The sequence below is a fragment of the Leopardus geoffroyi genome, chromosome B1, assembly GCF_018350155.1.
Source record: "Leopardus geoffroyi isolate Oge1 chromosome B1, O.geoffroyi_Oge1_pat1.0, whole genome shotgun sequence".
Taxonomy (NCBI): domain Eukaryota; kingdom Metazoa; phylum Chordata; class Mammalia; order Carnivora; family Felidae; genus Leopardus; species Leopardus geoffroyi.
This window is the reverse complement of record NC_059327.1, coordinates 175,510,226-175,531,001: the sequence shown is the minus strand read 5'-3', so window position 1 is coordinate 175,531,001 and position 20,776 is coordinate 175,510,226. Positions and strand designations below refer to the sequence as shown.

General features: G+C 34.5%; 1 protein-coding gene across 5 annotated transcripts in view; it reads right to left on the bottom strand.

Moving 5' to 3' along the window:
• ARAP2 (ArfGAP with RhoGAP domain, ankyrin repeat and PH domain 2) overlaps positions 1–20,776 on the bottom strand; it is a 189,326-nt gene that overhangs the window by 66,477 nt on the left and 102,073 nt on the right. For all 5 annotated transcript variants that reach the window (XM_045474298.1, XM_045474300.1, XM_045474301.1 and 2 more), the window contains exon 20: positions 2,498–2,661. In XM_045474298.1, the coding sequence (XP_045330254.1) occupies positions 2,498–2,661 (164 nt within the window). The remainder of the gene's footprint in view (positions 1–2,497; positions 2,662–20,776) is intronic.

Below are 20,776 nucleotides of genomic sequence, written 5' to 3'. Positions count from 1 at the left end.
GACTCCATACATGAGCATACACTGATCCTCCTCATAGAATCCCAATTCCCTTCTTATCCTAACTAGCTCCTATTTTCTGTTAAGACTTATGGTAAGCACATCTCACCCATGAAGCTCTCCTTGTACCAACTCCTGAAGCTCTCTACCACAGAATTTTGTATACTTGAGATATAACTGCCTAGTTGTTTAAACGTCTTTGATTCACAAATCTGTAAAAAGCTAGAGGGTAAGGTTCATGTCTTACTCTCTGTGTACAGTAACTCTACCATGACTGGAACTTAGGAAGCATTCAATAAGTGATCATATAATGTAAGAATAAGCAACATCTACAAAAACAAAAACCTGTGACTAAGTTTTTGACCTTAAGTTACATCCCTCGTTGAATGAATTTCTAAAAGCTAGTACTCAAATATATTAACTGCACGCATAATTTTGTTTACATAAATTAAAATAATTCCCGAGAACTACTATAACTCATTAAAAAAATTAAACTCTAAAAATTTGACTGTGAACCAGTTCTGTTCAAAATCTTGACACCATGAACACAAAAAAACTGGCCTTCAGATTTTAATACAAAGGTCAGGAAGTTCAAAATAATTGTGACTTGTAAAGTCTTTGAGTCAACCATCTTCATTCTATTAATCACTGGGCATTTTATAAGTGTGTATCATATCTTCCCTACTATACATGCTGGTAACATCAGGGTTTCCCCCATATTCTGCTCATTAAAAACAAAACAAAACACAGTCTTTCATCGGCTTTATTACTTTAATATGCAAGTTAATGTACCTTGTGCCAGAGTTACAAAGTAGTTTTAATGTATAAAATTTAGTTGAAAACAATCTAATGCTTAATGATTTTAAATTCAAAGAAACACCACAAAGAAACTGCTGATTTCCCAAGAGAAACCTTAAATTGGATACACTGGAGCTAGAATTATTTTAATCATTTCACAGCTTAAGAAAGACCTTATGCCATTATGAAACTAACATGATGTGAAAATTCCCAATGAGGTTTTGCTCTTGCTAAAACATAGTACGTGCGCAATTCATTTATACCAATGAAATTCAAGTGTGCTAATACTGAATGACTAACGAATGAAGATGATAACCTTCTTCCTCCCCCATTTTCAAATAAACAGATGACTATCACTGATAAGGAAAATACGGACACAGTATCACAGGAAGGGATTTCATAGAGTAACAGCCACATAATGTGACTGCATACATATTTACAGTAGGTATATAACTCAAAGATATGTAATTCAAACACAGTGAATCTGATTAATGATACTTGAATTATATATGAAATAAGCAAAATACTTAAAATGGCACTCTCTCCAGAAGAAGATAGATTAATATACACATTATAAATTTAATTTCTAAAAATTATTTTCTTCATAGCCTTGGTTATTTCTAACGTTTTACTCATAGCAGTTTGTTGTCAGTTCTCATTACTGAAACCTATGATTCATGGCTTTGTCTTTAACTTTTTACTCCCACTGCTGTACTTCCAGTACCAAGATCAATGGCTGGCACACAACAGACAATAAATAAGTAACAAACTAATAACACAATGTTTTACTGCAGCTCTGTCACTGATTACACCTTCTTTTCAAATTAAAAACACCCAAGGACACTTCTAATATTAAGAGAACAAAAAAAAAAGTTAATTACCTTCCCAAATACAAGATCAATCATTTTACTCTTTTCCAAACTTGTAATCTAAATCAATGGCACTTACCTACAGATTAAAAGGTAGAAAACATTTTTATATTTAAAATATAGTTCACAATCTTCTACCTTTTAGAGTATTGATGAAATATGTAACAAAGAAGGAATCTGAGGAATTCATATTTGAAAATAAACATGAAGAATCAAGGAATACTTTACTATCATAACATATTATTTTAAAATGAAGTTAGCCCATGTGTATGTCAACCAATTGTTTTTACTTGCAAACTATTCATAAAACTCTGTTAAGATCAAGTCAAAACTATTAGAATAACCATGATTCTTAATATAAACATGTGACTAATAGCATGTTGAATGAAATAAATACATACACATACTTTGAATGCTTGTCAACAGCAACAAAAAATTCTTTCACATATTTTCCCACAGTTTACCACTTCCAAAAACATGTTTAGGCGACCCACTGCATTTCCTTAGACTTTACAGTAACCCTTGTAACCTATGAAAAATAAAGTCTTCAATCTATTTTTAATATACATTTTATAATATATATTCTTTCTATATATGGCATTTAAATTTTTTACGCATGTAAAAGAAGAAAAAGGTAAAAGTACATTGTGTAATTTAAATTTTACTGGGAGAAGGAATGGCATTTGGCTGAATGGTGATGATGTTTTTATTTTTCACTGATGTACTTTCAAATATAAAGAGCTCTAATGCAGTCCAGTGGCGGAACCACTTAAAAAACTCTAAGAATGATACCATGAGTTCTGGGGGTTGAATAAAAACTTTGCAATACTTACCATACTGTGTAACAAATGCTATACAGCTGTTCACAATAATGGGAACGTCATTTTTGCTGAGCTGCTGATCTTGTAATGCATTACCATCTGTACCTGCTGCTTTTTCAATTGCAGTATGCCAGACTGTGAAATCCAACTTGGTATGCCCATGGATGTATAATGTTCTGTAAAGTTTAAAAGCATTTCAAATTATATTTTTTTTTCTAAAATTTTGACTTCTAGACAGAGTATCTTTAAATCCATATAAATGTGATCTTGCCTCATCCATGAGAAGAAAACTCTCCATCTACCATTAGCTTCCATTTGATCTCTTTTATCTGTACAGTGACATCTCTCCATGAAGTGCAGGAAAGTTCTCTCAATTCATGGTCTCACCTCCCTTCATTTTCTGACCCGCTTTATTTTGTTTCCGAATAAGTGGATTGAAACTACTCTGGCAAGCATCATGGGTGACTAGATTTTATGGCTACTTTTTTTAAGATTTTAGAACTGGTGATGATTTCACTTCTTAAAAAAGAAAAAAAAATACATTTTGTTTTTTATAATATAATTCTTTCCAGATTTTCCTCCTATCTTTCTGGTTACTCAATTTCTACACAAGCTCATTTCCTCTTTTGAACCTCAGTGCACTCACAAGAACTCTAAGGACTCTGCAGAGACTCATCATTCAGGCCAATGGTTTCACCCCTCGCTTAGAGACAGTAACTCCCAAATCCCTATCAACAGATTATAACTTTATCTCACAGATCATATCTCCATGTGACTGAAAAGAGCATGAAGTAGTCAAGAGAGTAGAAAATGTAATCACTACCCAACCTCAAATTTTCACTCTGCACTTATTTCCTTTGTGACCTTGGACAAGTTATCAACCTTCTTTGGGCCTCAGTTTCATTAGTGACAAAATGAGGATAATAATAGTACCTACCTCAAGACTCAGCGAATGTAATATTAAAAAGTAAACAATAATACTAATTAATATTAATTTTTGGACACCCTCATCTTACTATATCACAATTATCTTGAACCTTTTTCTTCCCTCATATCAGACTAGTACTATAATCCTCCATTTATCCCACTAGAAATATGGGATTAGTTAATTTTAGATTGGTTCTGCCTCCACCCAAACCACATTACTGCCACATGAATTCTGTTGATTTCCATTCCTGGATATATTTACTCTGCCTTCTCTTCATTCTGACATTGTCTGATTTCAAGTTTTTACAATGCTTCTTAAGGTCACTAAAATGCTTCCTAATAAGTTTCCTTTCCTACTTCTCCATGTCTCTAATACTCACTCCTCAGGGCTTCCAGGACAATCTAATATGTAAAACTAATCTCCCTCAAGACTGGGAGGTGTAACTGATCCACCTAATACACAGACACAGGAAGTTAGGCAAAATAAGGAGACAAAGGAATATGTTCCTAACAAAAGAACAAAGCAAAATCTCAGAAAAATAACTAAATGAAAGAGACATAAGCAGTCCACCAGATAAAGAGTTCAAAGTAGTGGTCACATCACTAAACCAGCTTTTTGCACGCCATATTAAAAGGGGCTCTTTGAGTGGAAAGCAAAGACCAAAAGTGACAAAGACAGGAAAGGATCTGGGAAAATCTCCAGAAACCACAACAAAACAGGTAATACAATGGAAATAAATATATATCCATCAATAATCACCCTCAGTGTAAATGGACTAAACCCTCCAATCCAAAGACATAGGGTATCAGAACAGATAAAAAAAAAAAAAATACCCCATCATTATACTGCCTACAAGAGACTCACTTTGGACTTAAAGACACCGGCATATGGAAAGTAAGGGGATGGAGAAACATTTATCACACAAACAGATGTCAAAAGAAAGCTGGAGTAGCAATAGTTACTTACACTGGACAAACTAGACTTTAAAACAAAGGCTGTAACAAGAGATAAAGAGGGGCACTACATCATAATAAAGGGGACAATCCAACAAGAAGATCTTACAATTGTAAATATTTGTGCCCCCAATGTGGAAGTACCCAAATATATAAAACAATAACTAACATAAAGGAAGTGACAGTAATATAACAATAATAGGGACTTTAATACCTCATTTACAACAACTGACAGATAATCTAAACAGAAAATAAACAAGGAAACAATGGCTTTGAATGACACTGGACCTGGAGGACTCAAAGTGATGCTCATAAAGATGTTCACTAAAAATCAAAGGAAGACTGAATGAACACAGTTAGAACTTCAATGAAGAGATGGAAAATATAAAAAAAAAAAAAAATGATCAGAGCTGAATAATAAGTGAAATAAAAAGTACTAGAAGGAATCAACACACTAAATGATGCAGAAGATTGGATCAATGCAGGAGAGTGGAAGACCAGGGAATGAAAAGCATGCAATCAGAACAGCAAAAAGAAAAAGTAATTTGAAAATGAGCAGAGCTTAAGGGACCACTGGGACAACATCAAGTACACGATCACTTGAATCAAATAGGTCCCAGAGGAAGGGGGAAAAAAAAAAAAGAGCCAAAGGGACAGGAAACCTATTTGAAGAAAAAAATGCCTGAAAACTTTCCCAACCTGGTAAAGGAAAAAGACATCCAAGGCCAGGAACAGAAATTCCAAAATAACATGAACTCAGAGACCCATGGCAAGATACATTATTACTAGTGTCAACAATTAAAGAGGATCTTAAAAGCAGCAAGAGAAAAACAACTATTTACATGCCATGGGAATCTCCCTCAAGACTATCAGCTGATTTTATTTTTTTAATTTATGTTTTTATTTGAGAGAGAGCAAGCATGAGCTGGGGAGCAGAGGGGGATGAAGAGAGAAAGAGGGAGGGAGGAGGAGGAGGAGGGGGGGAGAGGGGAGCAGGGGGGAGAGGGGAGGGGGGAAAGAGGGGGAGAGATGGGGAGAGAGAGGGAGAGAGGGGGAGAGAGAGAGAATCATAAGCAGGTTCCATGGCTCCATGTTCAGCTCAGAGCCCAATGCGGGGCTGGATCCCACAACCCTGGGATCATGACCTGAGCCAAAATCAAGTCAGACAATCAACTGAGCCACCCAGGCGCCCCATCAGCTAATTTTATAACAGAAATTTTACATAAGGAAGTCATGAGGGAATAACATGATACATTCAAAGTGCTGAAAGGAAAAAAAAAAAAAAAATACAACCAGAATACTCTACACCCAGCAATATTATCATTCTGAATTAAAGGAGAGATAAGTTTCCCAGATAAGCAAAAGCCTAAAGGAGTTCATCAAAACCAAACAAGCCTTATAAGAAATGTTATAGGGGCTTCTTTAAATAAAAAGAAAAGGCCATAACTAGATACTAAACACTATGAAAGAAAAAAAACATCAACGGTAATGGTAAACATAGAATAAAGTAGATCAACAACCTACATAGCTAGAACGTATCTATGTAGGTTGTTGAATGTAGGTTAAAGGACAAAAGTAGTAAAATTATCTAGGACTACACATTTAGTCAAAGGATACACAAAATAATAACGTGCAAAATGTGATGTCAAAAACATAAAATGTATCAGGAGGGGGCAGTTAAAATGCAGTGCTTTTAGAACATCCTTGAACTTAAATGACTATTAACTTAAAACAAACTACTATACACTAAAGATATTCTATATGAACCTCAAGGAAACCACAAACTAAATATCTGTAACAGATATACAAAAATTAAGGAAAAAGGAATACAAACTGAACACTAAGGAATGTCATCTCATCATAAGGGAAGAGAGCAAAAGAAGAAGGAACACAGAAAAACTACAAAAACCCACAAAACAACAACAAAAAAAACCAGGAAACAATCAACAAAATGGCATTAGGTACATATCTATCAATAATTACTTCAAATGTAAAAGAACTAAATATTCCCATCAAAAGACAAAGAGGGACAGTTAGTGGATTATTAAAAAGACCTATAGATATGTTGCCTATAAGAGACTCACTTCAGATCTAAAGACACATAAAGTGAAGGGATGGAAAAAGACATTCCATGCAAATGGAAATAAAAAGAAAGCTAGAGTAGCAATACTTACATTAGACAAAACAGACCTTAAAACAAACAAAAAATGTAATAGGGGATCACATTACATAATGATAATAGTATCAATTCAACAAAAGGATGTAACACTTTTAAAGATCTGTGCACCCACATATGGACATCTAAGTGTAAAAAGCAAATATTAAGACATAAAGGAGAAACTGACAGTAATAAATTGACAGTAATACATTGACAGTTATAAATAATAGTAAGGGACTTTAACACTCCCACATACATCAATGGATATATCATCCAGACATAAGATCAATAAGATACATAGGCCTTACACAACATATTACAGAAGATGTACTTAACAGATATACATATGAGCATTAAGAAGGGTACTTGTGATAAGCACTGGCTATTGTATGGAAGTGTTGAATCATTGAATTCTACTTCTGAAATCAATACTGAACTATATATTAACTAAAATATAAATAATGAAAAAATAAATATATACAGGACATTCCACTCAAAAACAGAATAAATATTCTTTTCAAGTGCACATGGGACATTCTTCGAATAGATCACATGTTAGGCTAAAAAACAAGTCTCAATAAATTTAAGAAGACATATCATTTTAGACATCTTTTCCAACCACAGTGGTATAAAACTAGAAGTCAATTACAACATGAGAAGTGGCTAAACAACACACAGAGGCTAAACAACATGCTACTAAACAACCAGAGTTAATGATGAAATCGAAGAGGAAACTAAAAAAATACATGGAGACAAATAAAAATACAAACACAACAGTAAAAAAATCTGTAACTTGCACCAAAAGCAGTTATAAGAGGGTAGTTTCTAGCAATATAGGCCTACCTCAAGAAATGAGAAAAAATCTCAAGTAAGCAATCTAACTTTACACCTAAAGGAACTAGAAACATGAGAATAAACAAAGCCCAATATTAGTAGAAAGAAGGAAATTATAAAGATCAGAATGGAAATAAACGATATTAAAAACTAAAAAGACAAAAAAATCAATAAAACTAAGAGTCAGTTCTTTGAAAAGATAAACATTAATAAACCTTTAGCCAGACGCATCAAGAAAAAAAAAGCAGGAGGACTCAAATAAATACAATCAGAAATGAAAGAGAAGTTACAACAGATAACATAGAAATACAAAGGCTTATAAGAGACTACTACGCAAAATGATATGCCAACAAATTGGAAAACCTAGAAAAATGGATAAATTCCCAGAAATGTACAATCTCCAAGACTAAAGAAGAAACAGAAAATTTGAACAGACCCATTAGTAGTAACAAAACTTAACCTCAGTAATCAAAAAAACTCCCAACAAACAAAAGACCAAGACCAAATGGCTTCACAGGTGAATTCTACCAAACATTTACAAAAAAAGAGTTTATACATATCCTTTGCAATTCCTTTCCAAAAAAGAAAAAAAAAAAAAAATTAAGAGGAATACTTCCAATTCATTCCACAAGGCCAGAATATCGTTATCAACTTTGATGATGAACACTGATGCAAAAATCCTCAACAAAATATAAAACTGAATTTAAATATAATTAAAAGGATCATTCACCATGATCAAATAGGATTTATTCCAGGTATGCAAGGACAGTTTGATATCTGCAAATCAATCAATGTGAGACACATTAACAAATGGAAGAATACAAAAAATAACAATCATCTCTATAAATGCAGAAAAAAGCAACTGACAAAATTCAGTATGCATTAAAGATAAAAACTCTGAACAAAGTCAGTTTAGAGGAAACATACCTCAATATAAAGGCTATATTTAACAAACCCAAGCTAACATCATACTCAATGGTGAAAAGATAAAACCTTTTCCTCTAATATAAGGAACAAGAATTCTGTCACCACTTTTATTCAAAATAGTAATAGAAGCCATTGTCATAGCAATCAGATGAGAAAAAGAAATAAAAAGCATCTAAATCAAAGAAAGAAGTAAAACTGTCACCATTTATAGATGACATGATACTATGGACAGAAAACCCTAAAGACTCCACCAAAAAAAAAAAAAAAAAAATAGAATAAATTAGTAAAATTGAGAGATCTGGAATTTATATACAGAAATCTGTGCATTTCTATACACTAATAATGAACCATGAGAAAAAGAAATGAAAAAAACAATAACATTTACAATTGCATCAAAAATAATAAAATACCTAAGAATAAATTTAAGCAAGTAAGTGAAAGACCTGTATTTTTAAAACTCTAAGACACTGATGAAAGAAACCAAATATGAAATGAATAAATGGAAATAGATACCATGCTCAAAGATTGAAAAGAATACGATTAAAATGTTCATACTATACAAAGCAATCTACAGATTTAATGCAATCCTTACCAAAATACCAATAAGCATTTTTCACAGATTTAGAAAAAATAGCCCTAAAATTTATATGGGCCCCAAAAGACCTTGAACAGCAAAAGCAATCTTGAGAAGAACAAAACTAGAAGTATCACACTCCTTACATTCTAACTATTCTAAAGCTACAGTAATCAAAACAGTAGGATACAGGCATTAAAAATACACAGGGATCAATGAAACAGAATAGAGAGTCCAGAAATAAACCCATGTTTATATAATTAATTAATCTTCAATAAAGAAGGCAAAAACATGCAATAGAGCTCTTTGATAAATGGTATTGGGAAAACTATATGCAGAAGAATGACACTGGATCACTTACTTACACTATAAACAAAACACAAAAAAAGCTCAAAATAGATTAAAGGATTAAATCTAAGACCAGAAAGCAGAAAACTAATACCAAAAAGAAAAAAAGTAAGCTTTTGGATAATGGTCATAGTAGTATTTCTTTGGATCTGTCTCCTCAGGCAAGATGCAACAAAAGCAAAAATAAACAGGAATACTTCAAACTAAAAAGTTTTTGTACAGCAAAGGAAACCATCAAGAAAATGAAGATAACCTGCAAATTATATAACCAACAGGGGTTAATATCCACACAACTCAAGCAGAGGAAAAAAAAAAAAATGCAAACAATCCAATTAAAAACCTGGCAGAGGACCTGAATAGACATTTCTTTAAAAAAAAAAAATAAATTAACGTTTATTATTGAGACATAGAGAGAGACAAAGCATGAGCATGGGAGGGGCAGAGAGAGAAGGAGACACAGAATCTGAAGCAGGCTCCAGGCTCTGAGCTGTCAGCACAGAGCCTGACGTGGGGCTCGAACCCACAAAGCACGAGATCACGACCTGAGCCGAAGTCGGACACTCAACCGACTAAACCACCCAGGCGCCCCATGAGTAGACATTTCTACAAAGAAATTAGTCAGATGGCCAACAGACACATGAAAAGATGTTCAACATCACTCATCATCAGGGAAATGCAAATCAAAACCACAATGAGATACCACCTCACATGTGTCAGAATGGAAAGTATCAAAGAAAGAGAAGAAATAGCAAGTGCTGATGAGGATACAAAAAAAAAAAAAAGGAACCCTCATGTACATCTGATAGGAATGTAAAACAGTGCAGCCACTATGGAAAACAGTATGGAGATTCCTCAACAAATAAAAAACAGAAGTGAAATGCCACACAATCCAGCAATTTCACTTCTGGGCATTTATCTGAAAGACAAAAAAACAAAACAAAACAAAACAAAACAAAACAAAAAACAAAGAAAGAAAACACTAATTCAAACAGACATATGCATCTCTATGTTCACTGCAGCATTGTTTAGAAGAGCCAAGCTATGGAAGCAACCCAAGTGTCCATCAACAGATGAATGGATAAAGAAGCAGTGTATATATATGCAATGAAACATTACTCAGCCATAAGAAAGAATTTGTGACAACATGAGTGGATCTAGATGGTATTGTGCTAAGTGAAACATGTCAGAGAAAGACAAATATCATATGATTTCACTTAAAAGGGGGATCTAAGAAACAAAACAAAACAGAAACTGACTCCTAGATGTAATGATACAATGCATAATCTGGTGGTTGCCAGAGAGGAGAAGGGTGAAGGGATGGGCAAAACAGTGGAAGGGTACAAACTAAGTAAAAGTAAGAGGTATGAACTTTCAGTTAAAGTAAATGAGACATGGGGATACCATGTACAGCACAGGGACTATACTGATATGTAATAATCTTAGAAGGTGACAAATGGTAGACTGAAGGTGGTGATCACTTCACAATATATAAAAATTTGAATTACTATGTGTATACCTGAAACTAACATTACCTATCATTTACACCTCAATTAAAAAATCTAAAATAAATTGACAAATGCAAAGCCAATGGCATCATTTCCTCATCATTTCCCTTCTACAGCTCTGGAATTTTCATGACTAAGGGGTCTTCATATCTGGCCCATATTTTCCCCTCCAACTCTTCCATTCTCCTACACTAAAGACACACTTTAAAAATTCATATCTTATTACAATAAATATTTCCTGCTCTTGGCTGGCTACTCCCATCCTCCCTGAACTGTACTCCAGGAAACTCTCCCTGACACTCTATGCTTAATGTCCCAATACTTAGTACATGTGTCCCTTCCTAATTCTGAATAGCTGATTTGCCCTCTATTACACTATCTGTTCTGTGTGTAAATGTTTTTGCTGTTAGAATCCAAACTTTGCACAGGCAAGCAAGGAAGAAAGCATTTTGGATTTCTGGTCATTAGCATAGTGCATAGCATTTAGTGGTACATAATAGTTTTAAAATCCTATTGCTAGATATAAAATTTGAATTGAAACACAAGTTAAAAGTAATCACTGATGTATTTAAACGTATATTTATACCAGAGCAGAACTATTTAATCTTGATTTCAAACTCTGATGGGGCTCCTTTGGACTCAACCTAAAGAGAAAGAAATGAGGTGCATAAACACTAGGTTATTCTTTTCTTTTATTGGGGGTGGGAGGTCATCTTTTACATTCCTGATAATTCACTGGCCCTAATTTAAAAAGCAAATAAAAGTCCTTTCTTTCCTCCAGTTTCTTTTCTATAAATGTTTCTCTAAGAAGATAAAGTTACCAGTACCTTATACACACTTCTCACATCTTCTGAACTTGCTATAACTACTATTTCTTCCCTGACATCTGTGTCTATTGTTTCTATGTTCCTCAGCACCGCAGCAGCCACGACCTCTTATTTCTATAATTTTCTTTTTGAAGAAACCAGACACTTGCTGTTATATTGCTGACATGCTTTATTTAGCCTTTTCGTTTACCTTACATCATCTTTAGCTCAATAGCATTCTATTGCTGGGTGTATTTGTCTAACTGAAACTATATAAATTGGGTAAATTCCCTGAGAAATATCAAGCCAATACATTATGTAGACAATTGAAATTATGATTTGCTAACTTCAAGAGTTTAGGTCAGGGCACCTGGGTAGCTCATTTGGTTGAGCGTCCAACTTCGGCTCAGGTCATGATCTCGAGGTCCGTAAGTTTGAGCCCTGTGTCAGGCCCTGTGCTGACAGAGCCTGGAGCCTGCTTTGGATTCTGTGTCTCCCTCTCTCTCTGCCCCTCCCCCGCTCATGCTGTGTCTCTCTCAAAAATGAATAAATGTTAAAAAAAAAATTTAAAAAGAGTTTAGGTAAAGAGAGAACTTTAAACTTTCATTGATTCATATTTAACTTTTTTTTTTTTTTTACTGATAATCAAACTCAAAATATTTACAAAATATTTGGTACTGTTTGCTTATAAACAAACAAGTGCTGTGGGTGAGTTATTTCAGCAATCAAGAAAAGAAATCCAAAATGCAACAACCCTCCTTCTATACCAGTGTAATTCTGCCATCAACTGTGCACATTTCAAACTTTAAATTTTCTTTCTAGTCAGAAGAAATCCCATGATGACAAGTTTAGTTGTCTCCTTGTGAACTAGTGAGGGGTAGAACAAGTAAAGACAAGTTAGGTCCCAAGTCAACTTGTCAAAGACTGAATCCTAAAATACAGCATCTCGTGAAGTAGATGTGTGACATTTAATAGCATTAGTTCAACAACTTTCCTCTGTGATGCTTAGCTAAACTCTGTGTACATGGAATGAAGCATCAAAAGACATTTTCAACACAAATCCCAGCTGACTCTGTAATCCTAACTAATATCAAACAATGTTTTTACATTTCTAGGATCCCAGAGGAATATTTCATTTACATCCTGAAAATCTGAAAAGTTACTTTGAAGAACTCTATAATAGAGTTCTAACTGTCCATTCCTCAAACATAAATTTTAAAGGGCATTTCAAGGTCATATAAAGAAACATTCCTATATCCTATAATGAATCAAGACAGTTCAGTAAGACCTATAAACCAAGCCCCAGGACTTACAAAAACAATTTCTCAAAACTGCAATACAAAAGCCACAAAGTGTAGACTATCACATATGAGCCTGGTCTACTGCTAAAAACCAGACTGTCTTCACAAATAAAATCAATAAACTTAACTGTATAAAAAATAAATTCATTTACATAAATAATTTTACACATAACTAAAAGGCAAACATGCCACACAGATATGACTGAACAATAGGGTATCTTACACATATACACTCTAATAAAAATAGTTAAGTCTTGTAGAATACATCAGCATTTTGTTTGGTCAAAACTAGTTTATTTTAGGGCGCCCGGCTGGCTAAGCATCCAACTCTCCATTTCAGCTCAGGTCATGATCTCACAATCCTGGTATCCAGCCCCATGTTGGGTTCCATGCTGGGCATTGAACCTGCTTAGTATTCTCTCTCTCCCTCTCCCCCTTCCCTTACTCACATTCTCTCTCTTTAAAAACAAAACAAACAACAACAAAAAACTATATAGTTGTCATTTCTGAAAGATATTTTTTTGCTAAATTTAGTATTTAGGTTAACAGCTGCTGGTTTGCTAATTTTGTCAGGTTTTTTAGTACTGTTTTGTTTTTCCCCAAACACTTGAAAATATTTCGATATATTGTCTTCTGGCTTGCACTGTTTCTGACGAGACACCCTCATTTTTGTCACCTATACTTTCTTTTGAAGCCTCTCGACCTCTCAGCACTTGATTTTTTTTCCTGGCAATCGTTTTCAGAAATTTAATTATGTTGTATCTCTTGATGTGGTTGGATCGTCTCTATCATGCTTGAGGTATGCTGGTCGTAGGACATATATGGCTCATAGTTTTTATCAAATTCATATATTTGCCCATAATTCTACAAAGATTTTTTAACTTCTTTCCCTTCTCTAGTTTTGGGATTCTAAGTACATTTACATGAGACTGCTTGATATTGCCCCATTGGTCATGGAGATTCTGTTGACTTTATTTAGTCTTTTTCCTCTCTGTGCTTAAGTTTTGATAGTTTCTACTGTCATGCTTTCAAGGTCATCAATCTTTTTTTTATGTAGAACCTACTCGTGCATTAAGCTGATCCAGTGAAATTTTCTTTTCGGATAGCGTATCCTTCAGCTTTAGAAGGATAATCCATTTGCTTCTTTTTTAATTACCCATTTTTCTTCATTATGTTTGTTTTCCTTTGCATCTCTGAATATATTTATAATATTTAATAATCACTATCTACAGTCTTTGCTAATTCCATTATCTTTCTCACTTCTGGGTCTGTTCCTATCAATTGATTTGCAGCTTTTTGGCAACACAAGAAATTTTAATCATACACTAGACATTATGAGTGCTGAGTATCAGCACTTCTTTTACAGTCTTCTTTTACAGAATGTTGATGTTTATTTTGGTATCATTTGCCTGTTTGACACCTGGCGACTAAATTACTTGTGGAGAACCTGATGCTTTGCAGATTTTTAATCTTAGTAATAAGGTAAAAAATAAATCTAACTTTAACCTATTAACCTTAATTCTATGGTGTTACCTTTTTGAGGTCTTTGCCAATGCCATGTGTGTTTAATGAGGTCTAACCTAGCTGGACAGAATGTGAACATACTCCACTGTGGTCTAAGTTCTGGGAGTTGTTCAATTCATAGTACCATAGGAGCGGTTTCTGCCTAGCCTCTGGGAACCTCACCCTACAAATACCCAGATTAGTACTGAGCCAAAGGTGGAAGGAAACTTCTATGAGGATTTCCAAAACTTTTTTTTTTTTTTTTTCCATATGTTCCTCTGTTCTGATACTATCTCTGGAAAATTTTAGCTACTACAGATTTCCTAAACTCCCCTCCCTCTCTACCTTTCTAATGTAGCAAAAACACCACATTCTGTTTTGGTCTGCCCATTCTTGGGCAGAGTGAATAGACTGAAAAGTGCCTACAGGTAAAAAAAAAAAAAAAAAAAAAAAAAAGACAAGGTGACCTTAAATCTTACTTTGTTTGTTTCCCTTCTCTCCATAATCACAATCCCGGAATGCTTATTGTCCCAACATTTGAAAATAGTTTCATATATGTCACCCAGTTTTCTGGTTGTTCGAAATGGGAGGGCATGTTCCATTCCATATTTCCTCGTAGACAGAAAGGGGAGTCTGGCAATTTTATTTAGTCATTGTGTCCATAAATCTCTCTCATTTTAATTTTTGGAGATACAGTATTTTTCCCCCAACCTTCAAATAGGAGTTTGCTGCATTAAGGACAGAAGTTTAGTGAGAAGCAAGCAAACAATTGCTAAGAAAATCTGCAGATAAAGAGACTGTCACAAAAATAATGCAGGAAGAAACATTATTCTAAATATCTTGTTTCTTTTGAAGCCAACAGTTCAGTAAAATGTGTCAAAGCATCTAATTCCCCAGGAAAAGCAAAAGCTCCAGTTTTTCAATCTCATCTCTGTACACTATAAGGCATCACCTAAAGGGATGGGAGAAACAGCCTTGTTTCAAGTCTGCTTAAAACTTTTAATGGTGTTCCACTGGCTGCAGAATAAATCAAAATAGTATTTTTTTAAGTTTTAAAGTATCTTAAAAAAAAATACATCTTCTGTATCCTTGTAAAGAACATGCAATCCTTTCCAGAACAAGCCAAGTTATTAATCACATTTAGCTGATAATACTAAGATGGTATCAATCTATCTTTCTGAGTTTATTGGTTCACACTTCCTCCTCAGGAACTCAAGGTCAAGGCCAACTTGCACTGAAATTCTTCCCTAGCCATATTCCTCTGAACTTACTGTTTCCACCACTTAGAATACCTTAGTGTCTTAGCCCCCTCATTTTTTCCTACTGAAGTCCTATGTAGTAGTCTAAATCTAGTTAAATATACTTCTCTTAAAAAAAAAAAAAAATTATTACCATGCCCACATTTCTTGAGCAGCAATCTTCTCATTCTTTGGTACCTTTTCAGATATTACCACATTTACTTGTTCATTAACCTTATCTAGTATATGGAAGGTGCTTTAAACTGAGTAAAAGAAACTTTTGAAGCAAATAATATATACTTTAAAATCTAGCTTGTGTTAAATAGTCATGCATTCCCTTTATTGTAATTCTATTAAAAAAATAACTTTATAATACAAATTTGAATAGTTTCTTTCTTTTTGCAAAACCTGTGGGGGCGGTGAGGGAATAGAATCTCTTGTTTGTCTTGGCAACATTCAGATTAAACTATCTGTAGGAATTAAATCCTCAGTAAGTTACAAAAGCAGTCAAGCTGATATTGTGGGCAATCGGCTACTATTTAATTTGCAATTACATGCACAATTTAGAAACCACTTTAAGATAATTCACCCTCCAGAGTATTGCTAACATATCAGCTGCTGCAAAATACAATTCAAGGAGGGAAAAAAACATCATATGTAATAAATTGATATGAAATAAGTATCTAAAACTCAGAGTGTTAATCTCTGAAAATGAGAAAAGTAATCTGTTCCATAATTGTGGAATGTATTGATGAAGAGTTTATTCTCCAGGGTTACCTTCTTTATGTCAGGAATTTGCATTAAAAACCGAATGCAGTCAGGCTTGGGAGCCATCAAGCGCATTATGCTTTACTATAGGTCAACCAAGAAATCTAAACAAACAAACTAAACCAAAAACAAAGAAACATGTCAGCCTTTTCTGTTTCTGATAACATATCTGAGTATTCATAAGGTATTCATTATAACCAACAACCTTTCAGTAAAAGCTTAATAATAGGTGTCTTTGACAAATGTGCATGTAGCTATATAAAGTGAAAATCGTCAACAGAATGGCTTATTCATCAGAAAAACATACGCAAAAGTGCAGGCTAATGTGCAGAAACAGTTTTCACATTTTAAGAAAAGGATGTTTTGAACATTCCAGTTAAAGTGGATATATAACCTACTGTCCAGGAAAATGCCTTCTGACCTCATGGTCCAGAACACTCACTAACAATAGACATTCAAAAACATAATTTTTTTCACAAAAAGAAATTCTGACTAAGGCATAAAAGAAAAGTAGAGTCTAAGTCCCCATAATATCACCAAATAGCAGGCCAGAAACCCTTAAGTGTAATCAAGAAAGCTTTATTTTCCAAAATAACAATTTTTAAAGTATACAAAGAATACACATTAAAGTGACACCATCTGGAACACCTTCTGTTTAGAGATTTTTAGAGCAAAAATGCTGTGTGTGTGCAAATTATTATTGCAATATCTTTCTGTATAAAGACACTCATGCTATGTACATAAAATCACCGTGAAGATTAAAATATATATCTAAATACTGATTATATTCAGTAGATGATTATCAATTTATGAACTTTTCCAATTCAGGGGGTTCTTTCTCCTCCTCTCTTTAAGAAATATTAATATATTTTGGCACTTTAATCAAAGGTAGACAAGGATAGGGGAAAGATGTGAAATTTATTTATTAAATTTATTTACGACTTGCAAGATATCACTAGCAAAACAAAACAAAAAGTTAAACTTAGAGTTGGTTTCTCTCTCTTTCCATTATTCACCCTATCTCTATATGCCATCAATATGAATAATTGAGAGTTGTTTTACTTCCTAAAGCCACAATTTTATCTGTCATTGACAAGTTTAACAATCTACTTTAGCTCACAGTCATTATTTCCCAACAGACTAATAGATCAAAAAAGAGATGAAAAAGAGGGCAGTGCAATGAAATCCCCTTCTTTTGACATGGTATTAAAACAGCTCCTAAGCAATCACATCTATAATTAACTAGCCTTGTTTGAATACTGGGAGAGGAGCACATATTCTCTATCTTGGTAAATGATACAACCATTCCTAAAGCCACCCAGGCCAAAAGCTCAGGAGTCATCCTTATCTACCAGGTCAAAAAGCAATGAAAACCATCAGATGGATACCTTTCTCAACATTCTACCCAAAGATCTAGAAAGTTACTGGCATCCAAAACCATCCATCAGTTTCTCTTTTCTTCCTGTTACAATAAAGGGACCTTGCTTTCTTCTTGTCCTTTCTCTTATATCTTCAATATCTCCCTTTTTGCATCTCTTTCCCATCAGAATTTAAACTTGCACAAGTTCAAACCATCTAAAAAACAAACTGCACGCATATTCCCTTTCTGGGATAAATCCCTTCTACCTCGATAATCCTATTAACCTCCAGACATCCTCACCAAACTCCTCACCAGCTGTTCCAAGTTACTCAATTCCCAAAGTTAACCTAATCCAGTTTCTGCTTTATCACTTTTGCTCTCTTCAAAGTCACCAGATGGACTCCACATCAATTATCCAGTGAAGTATCTGCCCTCCTCAGACAACACCTAACAGTTTTGACTATTTCTGCCTTTTTGAAATACTGTCTCTTCCTGGGTTTTATGACACCTCTCTTGGTTTCTTGCCTCACCCTCTGGATAAACTAGATTAAAATCCCAAGGCAGCTACTCCACCCTGACAATCAACCAGCCACTAAAATCATGTGCATTCATCCCGGCTCTAACACACTACTTCTCTAAAGACTCACTCTATAGATTCTAACTAAGTGACTTCCTCTTCTTCCTTCTATATATAGGTAACTTCAAAAATCTATTTTCTCCATTAACCTGTATATGAATATCAGATCCATAAATACAACTTCCCCCTAGCACTTTGTCCTTAGAATGTTTATAGGCAACTCATGTTCAACACGTCTAAAATCAAACTCATTCTTTCCCAAGCTCCCTCTCAAACCTGTTCTTTTGCCATCATTCCCTATTTGAAGTCAATTTTATTTACATAACATATACAAAGGTAAATACGCACACATATATACATACACATATGTGTACATGTACATACAAATAAACAGATATATAAATATGACAGCCTACTTTGCCCCACACAAGGTGCACGGCCTGGTGCATCTGCATTCTCCATGTTCTGTCAGAGTTCTTAATCTAGTGCACTCACAATCTCCCAGGCTGATTCTTTTTTTTTTTTAAGTTTGCTTATTTATTTTTTTTGAGAGAGAGAAACAGAGAGAGAGCGTGTGCACATGCAAATGTGCATGGGAGAGGGACAGAAAGGGGGAAAGGGAGAATCCCAAGCAGGCTCTAAGTTATCAACACAGAGCCCAACATGGGGCTCAATCCCACGAACCATAAGATCATGATGTGAGACATCAAGAGTCAGATGCTTAACCCACTGATCCACCCAGGTATTCTACCCAGGCTGATTCTTCACGACTCAAACTTTTGACCTCCCTTCTTGCAGCTCTCTAATTAGGTAAGAATTACATGGAGCTATATATATACACACATACACACACACACACACACACACACACACACACACACACATCTTCCTAACAAAATATTTTTTTTTAATGTTTTATTTATTTTTGACTGAGAGAGACAGAACATGAGTGGGGGAGGGGCAGAGAGAGAGGGAGACAGAATCTGAAGCAGGCTCCAGGCTCTAGGCTGTCAGCGCAGAGCCTGATGCGGGGCTCGAACTCAAAGACCGCAAGATCATGACCTGAACCAAAGTCGGACACACAACGGACTGAGCCACCCAGGCGCCCCTTAACAAAATATTTTCTAACAAAGTAATTTAATTTTTCTAATGAAATGCTGAAATTTTAAATTCTGGTAACTTACATTGTTTATCCAGGCTCTTGTTACATTTGTTGACTTAATTCTTGAGAACAATTTGGTGTGGTAAATTAAACAATACTTGTTTTAAAAACAAAACAAAACAAAACAAAAAATCTTTAGGTTGTTAAGCTACAAACTGACGTCAACTCGATTTCAAAATGGATTTGTGAAAATAAAAGAAAACCCTGTTTAGAATGGAGTCAGGAAGGAAAAAAGGAGAACTCTCATTTACAGACACTAGTCAGTCAATTAATTGCAGACCCAACAGGAAAGGAATCTTGCGAGCCCATTCTACTTCAATCTTTACTACTCCAGCAGGAGGAAGAAAGGTTTTCTCCTCCACAGCAACTGCCCAGCCAACGAGAGACTGTCAAACCTCAGCCAATGAAACGTCACTATAAACTACCAGTTTAGTCTAAAGGGCTTTCTGTTTATAAAAGCCCCCCAAGTCCCCATTTGCCTCTATAAAAGATTACTCCTTTCCTTTTTTTCTCTGAACTTCCCAATGCTTTCACTGTAGCTCACTTGTCCCTACTTGCAATTCTTTATTCCTAAATAAGTCCATTTTTGCTGGTGAAATAACTGGCAGCTTTATTTCTGAACTCAGAGATTATTCTCCTCAATATCATATAGGCACTGTAAGGCTGTTACAAGTGCTTAAAATAGTGCCTGTTACACAGTGAGTTCTATACATTCTCATCATTGTGTTCTGGTTCTTGTCAGAATATTATTGATTTAGAGAAAACAGGAAAAGCAAGAAAAAGCAGGATGTAAGCATGTGATAAATATAGTTGTTTCCAAATGGTACATTTTGTATGGCAGTTGTTCAAAGAGACTTAAGGAAAATAAGTTGGTTACAGATTTGTCCCTGTATTTCTCCTACTCTTGTCATACTCTTTGTTCTTCACTTTAGTAAAAATGCTTGCAATGTACTTTGTTAATAACTCACATAGATAAAAATTTTGAAATCATTATCAGAAACACAATTAAGCAGCTTTGACCATTATTTTGCAATTCCATTAGTTTTCAACTATTCTATGAACTCAGAGTGTATCTGAGTTCGCCTCCTGATTCATGGAGTCCAGTGGAAAGGTCAAGATGTTACAAAATAACAAAACATTCAGTCTTCTGGCTCCCCTATTTTGTATTCATAAGGGAATGCACTGCATGTAATAAGCACTAAATAAAAATTCATCAAATTGAACAAGTCTAAAACCTTTTTGCTACATTTTAATCCATGTTTGCAACATTTTAATTAAAACCTCTGTGTCTGGTCAAATCCCCCTTAGCCTGAAAATGGTAAAAAAAAAAAAAAAAAAAAAAAAAAAAA